The sequence below is a fragment of the Bufo gargarizans genome, unplaced genomic scaffold (assembly GCF_014858855.1).
Source record: "Bufo gargarizans isolate SCDJY-AF-19 unplaced genomic scaffold, ASM1485885v1 fragScaff_scaffold_476_pilon, whole genome shotgun sequence".
NCBI classification, from domain to species: domain Eukaryota; kingdom Metazoa; phylum Chordata; class Amphibia; order Anura; family Bufonidae; genus Bufo; species Bufo gargarizans.
The window spans coordinates 142,090-155,467 of NW_025334123.1; the positions used below are offsets into that span (position 1 = coordinate 142,090).

General features: G+C 45.3%; 1 protein-coding gene across 2 annotated transcripts in view; it reads right to left on the reverse strand.

Annotated features, from left to right (window-relative positions):
* CRY1 (cryptochrome circadian regulator 1) overlaps positions 1 to 13,378 on the reverse strand; it is a 67,760-nt gene that overhangs the window by 39,141 nt on the left and 15,241 nt on the right. For both annotated transcript variants that reach the window (XM_044273217.1, XM_044273216.1), the window contains exons 2-4: positions 2,670 to 2,778; positions 2,335 to 2,477; positions 1,430 to 1,614 (exon numbers count right to left, since the gene is read on the reverse strand). In XM_044273217.1, coding sequence (XP_044129152.1) covers positions 1,430 to 1,614; positions 2,335 to 2,477; positions 2,670 to 2,778 — 437 coding nt within the window. The remainder of the gene's footprint in view (positions 1 to 1,429; positions 1,615 to 2,334; positions 2,478 to 2,669; positions 2,779 to 13,378) is intronic.

Genomic DNA, 13,378 nt, shown 5'->3' on the forward strand with positions numbered 1-13,378 from the left:
ACCACCAAAAGTATATAAATGTAATATGTATAAATGACAAAAAAAAAAAAATCTTAAACGTGCAAGCAATGCACACCTCAATGTGACAATGTGAGCTCCGTTTTTTTTTTTGGGGGGGGGGGGGGGGGGGGAGATGTGAAATGGGTGACATAGGACATTTTTCAGGGATTCACATTACTACAACAGAAGGACCATAAATGAAACAGAACATTCATGCTCTACACTAACCAAATCCCCCAGATTTTGGGAGGGGAAAAAAGTGCTGGGCATGTTAGATGTTAACATACTCCACCCTTCGTTCCTTGGGAGATGGGTGCCTGGCAGCGGCTTATCCCCTTCTCCACATTAACAGATGCATACATGCACATCAGTAAGTCTAGAGGAGTAGATGTCAGATGAAAAAGCATTGGCCAACAATAATCTAAAGTGTATAGGCAATTTTAAAGGAGCTGTCAGAGATGAAAGGTGTCTAGGCTACAACCAACACCAGATACATCTCCTGGTCACCATAAAGTTGTTGACAGGTTCCCTTTAAAAGGGGGCTGCCCACCACCAATACTGAGTTAGGGCTCTTTCACACTTGCGTTCTTTTCTTCCGGCATAGAGTTCCGTCGTCGGAGCTCTATGTCGGAAGAATCCTGATCAGTTTTATCCTAATGCATTCTGAATGGAGTGAAATCCGTTCAGGATGCATCAGGATGTCTTCAGTTCCGGAACGGAACGTTTTTGGGCCGGAGAAAATACCGCAGCATGCTGCGCTTTTTGCTCCGGCCAAAAATCCTGAAGACTTGCCGCAAGGCCGGATCCGGAATTAATGCCCATTGAAAGGCATTGATCCGGATCCGGCCTTAAGCTAAACGTTGTTTCAGCGCATTGCAGGATCCGACGTTTAGCTTTTTCTGAATGGTTACCATGGCTGCCAAGATGCTAAAGTCCTGGCAGCCATGGTAAAGTGTAGCGGGGAGCAGCATACTTACCGTCCGTGCGGCTCCCGGGGCACTCCAGAGTGACGTCAGGGCGCCCCATGCGCATGGATGACGTGATCGCATGGCACGTCATCCATGCGCATGGGGCGCTCTGACGTCACTCTGGAGCGCCCCGTCAAACTTCACTTTCTACTTTGACGTGTTATCCACACATCAGCATCTCTATTTACACTACTCCAATATAACGGATCCTGTAAAAATAAAAGCCACGATCCCAGTGTAAATGGAGCCTGAAAAGGACACTTTGGGGAGGATGAGGGGTGAAGAGTGAATACTTTTATAACCACAGGTGCTTAGACTTGCAGTTCTGCATTGTAGAGGCTGAGTTATAGAAAAACCAGGCGAGGTCTACAAAAAGCTTATCTCACACACTCACTGTGTCAAACTTTCAACCTATCTGCCGACAAGTTCAAGGGGTTACCAATAAGTATACAATCATATACCTAATTCCTCCAGAGAAGGAACCCCATATTTCTCATCATGGTCATCAGACACCGGAGTAGAGCATTTGTCCATAACCTCAGCTGTGATGGTCTCTACCGGGATCTCCAGAGGCTCCATTTTGCTGATCAAGGTCTGGAATCTTTTGTAGGTTAAAGGTGGCTGTCCGCCATTCAGCTCAATAATCCTAGTAAAGGTAAAACACACGTGTAAATGGAAATGTTACACTAGGACCCCAAAACTTATGTAGAAGGCAATTACAAGAGGTTCCAACAACAAAAATCATTACGTCACTTGCCACTCAAGTCTACCTATCAATGGTCAAGCAGGGAATACTGAACAACATGGCCGACATTTGAGCCTCTACTAGGAGATATGTGCATTTCTCTGCGGAGGCCATATTGAAAAATATGACCACAGGAAATGCAGCCATATTGGTTGTTATTCAAAGCCTTGCTGGCAAAGTTTCTAAGAAGGGAATTCATAAGGTGACAACCAACATGGCTGCACTTCCTGTTGTCACTTCTGTCAAAATGACTGCCACAACACAGCCGAAAAATGCTACTCTCACTGCATTAAATAAAACTAAATTACCGGGTACTTTCACACTAGCGTCACAGGGGCCCAATACCAGAAAAAAAAAAAAGGGGTCAGTTTTATCCTAATGCATTCTGAATGGAAAGAAATCCGTTCAGTATGCATCAGGATGTCTTCAGTTCAGTCCCTTTGCGTTATTTGGCCGTAGAAAATACCGCATGCGACGGAACTGCCTGCCGGATCCTCACAACGCAAATGTGAAAGTACCCTTTGACTATCTTTTCAGATTTTCTAATACGTGGTCAATTTTACACTGTGGGTGAGAAATCCTCAAGAAACCAGTTACAGGGAATGCATCAAAAGCACTTACTTGTCCAGATTGTACAATGTGTGAGAAATGCGTACAATGACCTCTACGCCGGCTTCACTGGCCAGTTTCTTGATTGCAGCATCACGCTCTTTCCCGAATGGTTCCGAATCATACTCTATAGACAATTTACTGATCTTCCATTCCTGGAGGAGCGTGTAATGAACAAACAAAAAAATAAAAATAAGATTTGCTATAATGGAAAAGATAGAAAACAACAATGCCAAGCAACATGTCCTATTTATCAAGCCTATGTATATGGTAATGCAAACAGTCATAACATCCGAGCGGAAGCCATCAATAAAGGAAATAAGAACAATGATGGAAACGAAACGTACTTTGAAGAGCCGAGGAAACACATCAGCAGGTTGTCCGCGGATCACAAACAAGCGGGAGTTCAATTTGCGCAGATTAGCATCAAGGTCTTCTAGACACTGCAGCAGGAATCTAAAGAAAGCAAAAAAAAGGAAAAGAACTTAATGAGAAAACTACAATAGAAACAAAAACAAGACGTCATCAAGGTATAGCGTCTTAGGAGATGTGAGGAAAAACCAATCAAACACAGTATCTTCACATTTCAAATGCGACTGTCGTCCACGTATCCCTGTCTGTTTCACTAACCCCATGTAATAACAATTCTGGAGCATTATTCTTATGACTATGTTGTGCCATTCATCTACCATCCTTCAAAAAGTTGAACAGCTTAGGCTAGTTTCACTCTAGCGCATAGTTACATAGTATGTAACTATCAGGCCGCAACCCTGCGCACAGCGGGTTTTTTCCAGCCGATTCTCAGCATATTTGCCTGAATGCGGCTAGTTCTCTGCCAGTCCCTATTATAGTTAATGGGGCCAGACAGGGACTTAAACTCCTGCCACTAGTGTGAAACTAGCCTAATAAAGTTCCCTCTGGGCGTTACCAGTTGGGGGTGTTTTGGTGGGTAACACCTAGCTCAGTGATGGCTAACCTCCAGCACTCCAGCTGCGGTGAAACTACGACTCCCAACATGCTCCATACATTTCTATAGAGTTCTGAGAACAGCCAAGCAAGTGTGCATCTTGGGAGTTGTAGTTTTACCACAGCTGGAGTGCCGGAGGTTAGGAGCAGGAAGGGGGCGTTGTTCCTGCTCCTAGAGGCTCCGTTCTCCCACCTTTGTCGCCTCCCTCCAAGTCCTGATTGACAGGGCCAGGCAGCGCTCACATCTGTCTGCCAGCCCTGTGCTCTGGTGAAATCTCGCACCGTTCAGTATTCGGTGCAGGCAGGGTGAGGAAGCTGGCAGCCTGCAAGCGTCTTTCCCTCACCGCGCCTAATACTGAACGTTGCGAGATTTCACCAGAGCACAGGGTTGGCAGACAGATGTGAGCGCTGCATGGCCCTGTCAATCAGAACTTGGAGGGAGGAGACAAGAACGGAGCCTCTATGAGCAGGAACGCCCCCCCCCCCTTTGCTAGGCTAGTTAGGTTTAGCTGACATTAGCACATCGCTAATGTCAGCTAGCTTAAAAGGGTTAAATCTGGTGACAGAAACCCTTTAATGTGCGGAGGGCCGAATGTGCCCAGGTAAAAAGTAGTTCTGGCCACAGCAAGCAAGGAGGATCAATGCCTTTACTATCTTGGCTTGTCAGTTGCAGTGGGGGCAGGAGAAGCGACACATGGTCACTGCTCCAGGGCTGTCCCCATTCTACAAGCACTAGGCATTTCAAACAATGGCCATGATTTGGCTTCCACTGTAAAATGGAAACTGGTAGGGATGGTGAGATTATAATTATACGTTACATGGGCAAGGCGGAAACAATTTTTTCAAGTATCCACTTTTGGGCATAAGGCAGTCACCCCATGCACATCATAAAGGGTTCTCTTTCCATTGTCTACTGAAGTCATTTGTACCGATTCTGTATTTTTGCAGCAGAGATTAATAATCTCCTTGGTAACGGCTGGCTGGGTACATAGAATACGTCACAGCACAAGCCGATGTGTGCAGAACCTGCCTGACGCTGTGTGTAATCAATGCTACAAACTGTGCAAAGACGTCATGTAAAGCATAAGCGTCTATAACATGCCCTCACAGGGTTAAACTAACGGAGGCTCCATGGCATTAAGCTGAAGGGCCAATAACTGGTTACATCTCTAGCTATGCAGATAGGCACCCTGTTCCCTGCCACAACTCGATGGGGGCTGCTCCTTCTTCCCGGGCCAATTAGTCCACCTTCTGAAGCACTGATTTCCTGTAAAGGAATACAACTGCAGCAATTTAGGAATCAGACCTGAGCTTACATGAGACACGGTTAGAGGGGACATACATAACAATCCAAAATTACCCACTGGAAATAGAAGTACAGACAGTCTGACCTACAAACCCATTTAGCGTCCCGTGTCTGTGGGATCAGCTTCAGCATCTGATTAGTAGCCGGGCCACACATTCTGTCTGATACGTGGATTAGATGTGGATGTGCTCCTGATCTGTCACCTTGTCTGCTGGCTGTTCTAAAGTCCACTCCTCTGGAGACTAGTATACAAGGCATTACACTAAAAGGGGTATTCCGGTAGGTACAAGTTATCCCCTATCCACAGGATAGGGGATAACTATCAGATCGGTGAGGGTGCTACCGCTGGGTCCCCCACCGCTCATGAGAACAGGGGATCCATTATACTCCTTGCAGGCCCCTTTGCTGCTCCTGTAAAATGACTGGAGCGGAGGCTGTACATGTGAGCGGCCGCACGATTCATTCTATGGGAGTTTTGGAGATAAGCAGCGCTCAGCTATCTCTGGAACTCGAATAGAAATGAATGGAGCAGCCGCACACGTGTAACCAGCCGTTCGGGTCATTTTACGGCAATCACTGCACAAAAAATAATAATTTTGACTGCATTTTATAGTCCAGTCCGGACAGGCCAGAAGTGTCAGACCCTCCCGCTTCCTTAATAAGGCAGAGCGGTCATACAGCGCTCTGCCCGATCAATGAGAGAGGTGTCCATCTATAAACTTCTCTCTCCCCCTGCCTGACACAATCTCTGAGATCAATGCAGGCAGGCGAGGAGGAGGAACACAGCCCTTTCCATCCTGAAGGTCTCTAAGCTGCAGTGAAGATGAAAATTCTGAGCTTGAGGACCTTTGCTTATCTCACCAGTGGGAGGGGCCAGGCCAGGAAGAGCAGAAAAGTGAGTTGGTATGTGTGTGTATTTGTATAATGCCATGATGGAGAAGAAATAAAAAAATAAAATCAAAATCTAGCAGAATAAACATGGCGGGGCACTACAGAGCAATGACTGGAGAGGTATTTTCTTGGATAGGTACATTTAAATAGGGTGACCTAATGCCCCATTGCTGTTTGTTACAATAATCAGTAGATGACACTAAGGTTACAAGAGCTCAGCAAAGCTATTAAACCGCTCTACGCTAGACCCCATAGTAAGTGACATTGACTCCTCCATATAATTAAGCTACCAGGGAAGGTTTAATAAGTAGAAAACATTTTTGTTCAATTCTCTGTTGTCCAATCCTGTCTCTGATGCGTCTTATAGTCCACACATACGATAGTTATGTTTTACTACAATTTTTTTTTTCATCTCCATATTCTGACACCCATAACTGTTACATTTTCAACAACAGAGTTGTGTGAGGACTTGTTTTTTGCAGAGTGAGATTTAGTTTTTATTGGTACCACTTTTTGCTAATTTTTTTCAGGGGGAAGTGACCAAAAACCCCTGGCAAATTGAGCATTTCGATTTTTTCCCCTTTAGGGCACTCACGGGACAAATTGTTTTAGATAGTTTACTTTTAGGGTTCAGACACTTTTGGGTGTAGCAATACTAATTACAGTATGTATGTTTTTATTATTTTTAGATGAATTCTTTTTCTTTTAAACATTTTTAAAAACTTTTTTTTTTTACTTTTTTTGTCTCCCTAGGGAATGTGAATATGCAATCATTCAATTGTGTATACCATACACTGCAATAGTATATTACTGCAGTACATGGGAGCTTTTCAAGCACAGTACCTTACATTGTATAACAGCTGTACTTGGTACTGCAGATCAGCCCCATTGACTTGAATTGGGCTGAGCTGCAACTAGGTCATATGACTGATCTATGGTGATATCACATGGCCTAAAAAAAGGCCGCAGCACGCAGAGTTCCCAGCCTCTTCTAACAACTAATCGATGGGGGTCACAGGTGTCAGACCTCTGCCGATTCAAAATTAGTGATCTATCGTGAAAGAAGAAAAACTGCTACAAGAGGTCATAGTTTTAAATTAGAGGGGCAAAGGTTTAAAAGTAATATCAGGAAGTATTACTTTACTGAGAGAGTAGTGGATGCATGGAATAGCATTCCTGCAGAAGTGGTAGCTGGAAAAATCTGAAGTTCATGAATATTAAAGGGATATCTACAACAGCTCCCCCCCAAGCCCCTCCGTGGGAAGAAACTTACCCCGCTCCCTGTGCAGCTCCTATGCCCCGCTTTGCCGTTTGTCCCTGTACACGGATGAAAACATCCAGTGTCGGGAGGGGGTGGGGGGAGCGGCTGGGTCAGTTAAAGAGAGTGACCCAGCATTTTGTTAGGGAGATCTGTCACTAGTTTATGTTCCCCTTAGTTAGGACACCATACAACTGTCTGGGCACCACTCCTCAGCATCATGCAGTTACACAACTACAGCTTCCCTCAGATACCAGTCGAGTTACAGCCAACATTGCCTGCCACACTCTTGGCTCTGTTCACATTGTGTTCGAGCCTTCCATCGCAGATTTCCGTACTGTAAGGCTACAACATATGCTACTGTATAAGCATACTGTGCATCAGTCCATGTGAATGAACCCTAGATCTCCCAGCTTTGGCCTCTGAAGGACTATAGTTAGCCTATAGCTAGGAGGATTATACATATCAGGGCAGCCGTATAAAGGCTAATTCTAGGTCAAGGGAAAACACAGCAGATTTAAGAATAGACAGGATTGTCTCAGATTTAGACATAAATGTGCAGTTCCCTTGTGACCTAGAACATGGAGCTGGGTCACTTCTCAGGCTCTGGACCTCCAACTAATCTCTAACTGTGGGGGCAGAAGAATGGTCTACAAAAAGGATGGATATAAGGGTATTGTGCATTTCCAATCACTATAAAGGAAGAAACAAACATGTGCAATGTATGATGGCCTGACAAGAACAATAACTCATCTGCCCGTGCTAGGGTCTGTGAGCAGTGATGCATTCATATTGGGGGGCTGTCCCAGCTGGACATCCTCAGGTTGATTGGCACCAATGTAATACCAGGCCACTGCTCATCAGCATAGCTCCAACAAGGCTGTCAGATCATGGTCCTGGACTGGCAACCTCCGTCATGGCATCCATATTCCTACAAGTCATTTGGCACACAGGAAATTAGGACTTACGGCATTTGTGGCCTCCATTCGGTATAGAATAAGCCAAACTCTCACAAAACATAATTACAAGTTACTTTTAATGAGACAATGGCTGGGCGCCAGACTTCCAGCATTATGACATTAAACAATGTAATTACACAACTGCATCTTCCCTCAGGCACCACCGGATTGGGTAATACAAAGACACAAATACCAGTCACCTTGCAGAACGTTGCTTGCCACGTGTTGGACTGTGTTCAAGTTGCACTCCAATTGAGACACCAGCAGGGTTTAACAACATATACCTATGGTGGAAGACTGCAACATATGCCATCATATAAGCATAACAGGTCATGTATTGCCATAGGCATCAACGTTTAAAAAATAAAAATGCATGTATTGGGGAGCTGGCACAAATTGATGTCAGGCAACAGCTATTGAAGGCATATGGGCACCTTTAGGCTGGTTTCAGATGAATATATTACAGGCACATTAATGTGCTGGTATTACAGACGAGTGTTGTGGCCCGACCATGGCCTACTGAATCAAACTCCAATAGGGATCAAGGATGCTCCAAGATGGGGTCAGAAAACTCGCAGTCAGGCCAGGACACAAATAAATGCACCTGTACAAAGCTTGTCCATCACATCTAAGCTGCCCAAACACATTCTATAGCTGTCAGCCAAAAGATCATTAGGCCGACATCTCTCGTTCCGGGCCCTCTCATACATTTCACTCGGCTGAACATGCACGAGTATTCTATGGAGAGAGCGGAGAAAGCAGCTGCCAGACACTTCTGGCGGTGACTTATCACCAGGGAGAACAAAAGGATTGGGAGAAAGAAAAAAAATCTTTGCCCATTCCTTGTCTGTCGGGGAGAGTTGTGAGCTCCCCACACACATTTCAGCGTCGGCCGAACTTGTTGCTCTTGGCGGGTTCAGCCATCAAAAGACTAATGTGTACGGCCACTTTACAGGTGGAGATTATCTGGACCAATAATCGAGAACAAGAAACCCATCATTCATCCCCATACAGCAGCAATGACTGCTGCATGTAAATTCAACTGAACGATCGGGAAAGAGCCTGTCTTATTTATCATTTTCTACGCCTGTTTTAGGCGTAGAAAATGATCTAAATCTACACCAGCAAGGTCTACATAACAAACGCATCAAAAGCCACCACGGGGTTATTAAGATCAGCATCTAAAACACTGGTCTTAATAAATGACCCTATATCAGTGATGGCGAACCTATGGCACGAGTGCCAGAGGCGGCACTCAGAGCCCTCTCTGTGGGCACCCGCACTGTGAAAAAGTTCTATGGTGTACCAATATGCCTTAGACTTTTCCTGCCATTCATCAGCGCAGGGCACACTATGAACAGCACGGACAGGGCACTGAATGTAGGCAGGCTTTAATAGCTAAATAATAAAGTACATAGCGGATATACTATATTGAACTATAGTATTCAGGTTAAATTGCTGTGTTGGCACTTTACAATAAATAAGTGGGTTTTGGGTTGCAGTTTGGGCACTCTGCCTCTAAAAGGTTCAACATCACTGCCCTATAAGTATCTTGTAACCTAAAGCACAGTGATGGGTCACTTCTCAGGCTCCAGACCACCAATTAATCTTCTAATTCTGTCCTAGTGACTGATCAGTGATGCAGTCTTATTGAGAGGGTTGTCCCTGCTGGATGCCCACTTTTTGGAAATGCAGTCACTCTGGTGGGTCGGCACCCATGTAAAACCAGTCCACCCCCTTGGCTGTCAGACAGTGAGTCCTTCTAGGTCAACTGGTCCTTTAGCACAGGGGTTGTCAAGTTGGCACATACCCCTTTATCAGACTTACTGCATGATGATTCTGCAATATACCAGATATAATTAGAAGCTATTTTTAATTGAAGGATGGTAGGGCACCACACCTCAGCATCATGGAGTGACGTGTCATAACCACACAGCTTCCCTTGTGCACATACGGAGCAGGCAATACAGAGGGACAAACAATACCAGCGATGGAGGAAATATGCCTGGTGTTTGCACCAAAATCCAAAGTGAATCCATCCTTTGTGAACATAGCACTAGACCAGGCATGCTCAACCTGTGGCCCTCCAGCTGTTGCAAAACTACAACTCCCATCATTCCCTGACAGCCTACAGCTATCACCCTAGAGAAGGGAATCGTGGGAGTAGTAGTTTTACAACAGCTGGGGGCCCGCAGGTTGAGCATCCCTGCACTAGACGATTAGGGTACGGCTACACTGTCAGTGGCATGACACAGAAATGAATGGGGCCGCAGCGCAACTCACATGTTTGCTGCGACACTGGCATGCGAATCGCAAAAAATCCAGCACTGCTTGATTTATTTCTATGGGATGACCGCTACACTACAATGCCCCTGCAATCCATAGCCATGACCAGTGCAGCCGTACCCTTAAAGTGCATCTGTCAGCAGATTTGTTCCCATGAAACAGGCTGACCTGTTGACCCATACCTCCCCTGAAATGAACGGAGAGGCCAGTCACTGTACTCTGCCATCTCTGGGACTCCCATAGAAAAGAATAGTTCCGCTGCGCACAGCTGCGACCGCCCACTCCATTCATTTCAGGGGGGCTGCATGGAGTATGGGGGCGCCTGTTCTCATGATTGGTGGGGGTCCCAGCGGTACCACCCCCAGCGATTTAATAGTTATCCCTTATCCTGTGGATAGGGGATAACTTGAAAACAACCAGAATACCTCTTATCCTTTAGCTGCCAGGGGTCTTTGGACCCTTTGCACCTCTGGTAGCAAGGACCCTTTTTGCACTTTTAACATGTACCAATAAAACCTAAATTACAAAATATAAAAAAAAAAAAAAAAAATCATACTATCCCCCTCCCCCCAAACATTTTCTGGAGTGCTGTCTAAATACCGCTCAGCACTATTCATACACAGACACATTCATGCAATTATGTCAAAGTGTAATTTTTCGGGGTTGAACACAGACTGATGACTGCCGTTGTCTTGACAGGCAGCTGACAGCCACGTTCACCTCCATGTAACTTTTTCTTGTTCCTCCTGAAATTCCAGGCCATTGTTTTAAATCAAGACCTCGCTCATCCAGCAGCCTCCGCTTGTATACAGCCTGAGATAGAGCCCTTAGTAGCAAGAATGGCTAATACGATGGGCAGAAAGAGGGCACATATAGGGCACTCTTTTCCACACCCACAGTGGGGGAAGCAAATCTAATAGGTTTTTATAAATACCTTATTATTCCATCATTCATACATCTGCACTTCTGCAGGACATTACACAGACAGTAACTGAAGTAAAAAAGTCCCGTGTACCGCTTCATCTCGTCTGTGGCGGAAGTGCAAGGAACACCTTGGGATTGGAGGGCATTTTCCACACGTCAGACATGCTATACTTTAGAGGGGTCTGTTTTGGGCAGATTGGGTTGTACATGATGCCTTTAATGCCCATAAACCGATGTGGCACAGTCTCTGAAGAAAAAAAAAAAAAAAGGCACCTTTTTCTAAACTAAAACAAGCCCTTTAAAAGTGGTCAAGGTTGCATGGAGGTGCCAGCCACCGGCTTCAGCATACAAATTGCCCTTTCTTTGAATATTCCGAGCCTTTTGCCATAATTACAGAATTATGTGACTAAAGAGCCAGCAATTATGTCAATAGGTTTAGATAATTACTTGAGAAGAAGACATGTGAACATTATGCAGCTAAGAGCACAGAAAGGAAAAAAACCTTTTGTGAAGTACTCCCATCCCATGTGCGGTTATGTGTCTGGCAGTCATACACGTTCAGCCATGTGCATTATGGCAGTACAGTCAGTAACTGGGGCTGAAGAGTTAGAGTCTCTTTAACCATTCCCTGCCCTGGCTGCAATCTGATACTACAATCAGAGGAGACTGCCTGTGGGAGACAGACGGCATTAGGATCCATAGCCAGGACATAAAATACAGGTCCATTCCTATAACATAGGTCATGTACACTTCTGAACCAGGTTTATTACTCCACTCCTGCCTACACCTTTTATACCGATCGCCTATCCTCAATATAGGTCATGTATTGGAGGGGGGTCCGATAACCCGTTGTTTCAGAGCAGCTCCACCACCAGAACTACATAGCTATGTCCATTGTGTAGTGGACAGAGCCGATTACCAGACTCCCATTCACTTTAATGGCAGAGAGGTAAGGAGCTCTGTCTACTGCATACAATGGACAGCACTGTGGTTCTGGTGCCAAAGAAGCTCCTCTGAAACAGCTGTTTAGCAGGGGTGCGGGGTGTCAGATCCTGACCAATCAGATATAGGTGGTCCACCCTGGGGATAGGCCAATGCTTTTAAAAGGGATTGCTGTTCTTGCACGTGACCACTGAGGTCAGCAACATCAAGAACAGGACGTCATCACACGTCATTCCTGCATACACATGGGCTCTGACCTAAACTTGGAGATCTGAGACCCTCAGCCTAGTAGTCAAGCACCACCCTGTATGAGCCACTTTATTTCTGTCAACACCATAAACGGCAAGCTTATGAAAATAACTCCCCCAAGAAAATCAATAGTCTAACAAAACGTAACCCAGCCTGCCCCACTTGTCCTATGCTGTCGGCAAAAAAAGCCTGGGCATTAACTTGGCACCAAGATAATGCACAAGGCTATTTTCAGTCACCTTTAGCGTACAAAAATAACTTTAGCAAGGCCCAGATTTAGAGAGAAAAAGTCTCCAGAAAGCATTTGTTGCTTTTCATTGTGTAGTTTTCCTTTTTCGCCACACTGACATGTTACAATGATTTCCAGAAAGTAGGTCATCACTCATAGCAACCAGCAGGGGGAGCCGGCTGCTCCCCTACACTGACCTACTTTACGGCTTACATGACAGCTGTGTGTAACTACAATATACTCCCTCTTTTGTATGCACAGGACTAAATGCTCCCAAGGATTGTGACTGCCCAACCCTCAGGGAAAAGTCCTCAAATACAGCTTTTCTGGCACGTCTGGTCATCTATGCTGCATTTACACGTTAAGTGGGGCAAAGCACTGTTTGCATAACTGTATGAGAACAAAGGAGGTCAGTCGATTTAGCAGTTGAAGGACCAAGGACTACGCAGTAAACATAATGGCTTACATTCAGAACTGACAAAGTTGAAGTTTACAGTCTCGTGCCGAGGTAAAGAAGGCCCGGTGAAGACACCAGTACAAGCATCAGATCGGCAGTGGTCAGAGGTGTGAGGAAAAGCATAATGAGAAGAGCATGAACGCTTCCCAGACCCCTATTACATTTGGCATCAGGAAATGGAGGCAGACCCTTGGATTTCTGCTCCGCTACAGATCCACACAAGGATTAGCACCATCATTCCTGAAATTACTGACAGGCCATTTATCTATCCCCACTACGCTGCCAGAATACGCACCGTAATCTAACTATGCATGTGAATATAGGATGCGGGAACCCCATTCACATGCATGGGATGTGCAATTCAATGCAAAATATGTGCTACATACCCTAAAGAATGAGCAGCACATTATGCCACCACCTGGCTGGGTCATTTATACACTGCACAGCCTGTACCTGCTTGTTAAAGGGCTTTTCTGGGATATTTTTATTTTTACTGATGACCTATCCTCTGGTGGCCGCTGCAGGAGAAGTGAGCATCAGATACGTCCTTGTAGACCATGTCACCCTCACAGGAGCCAGGAACCAGACA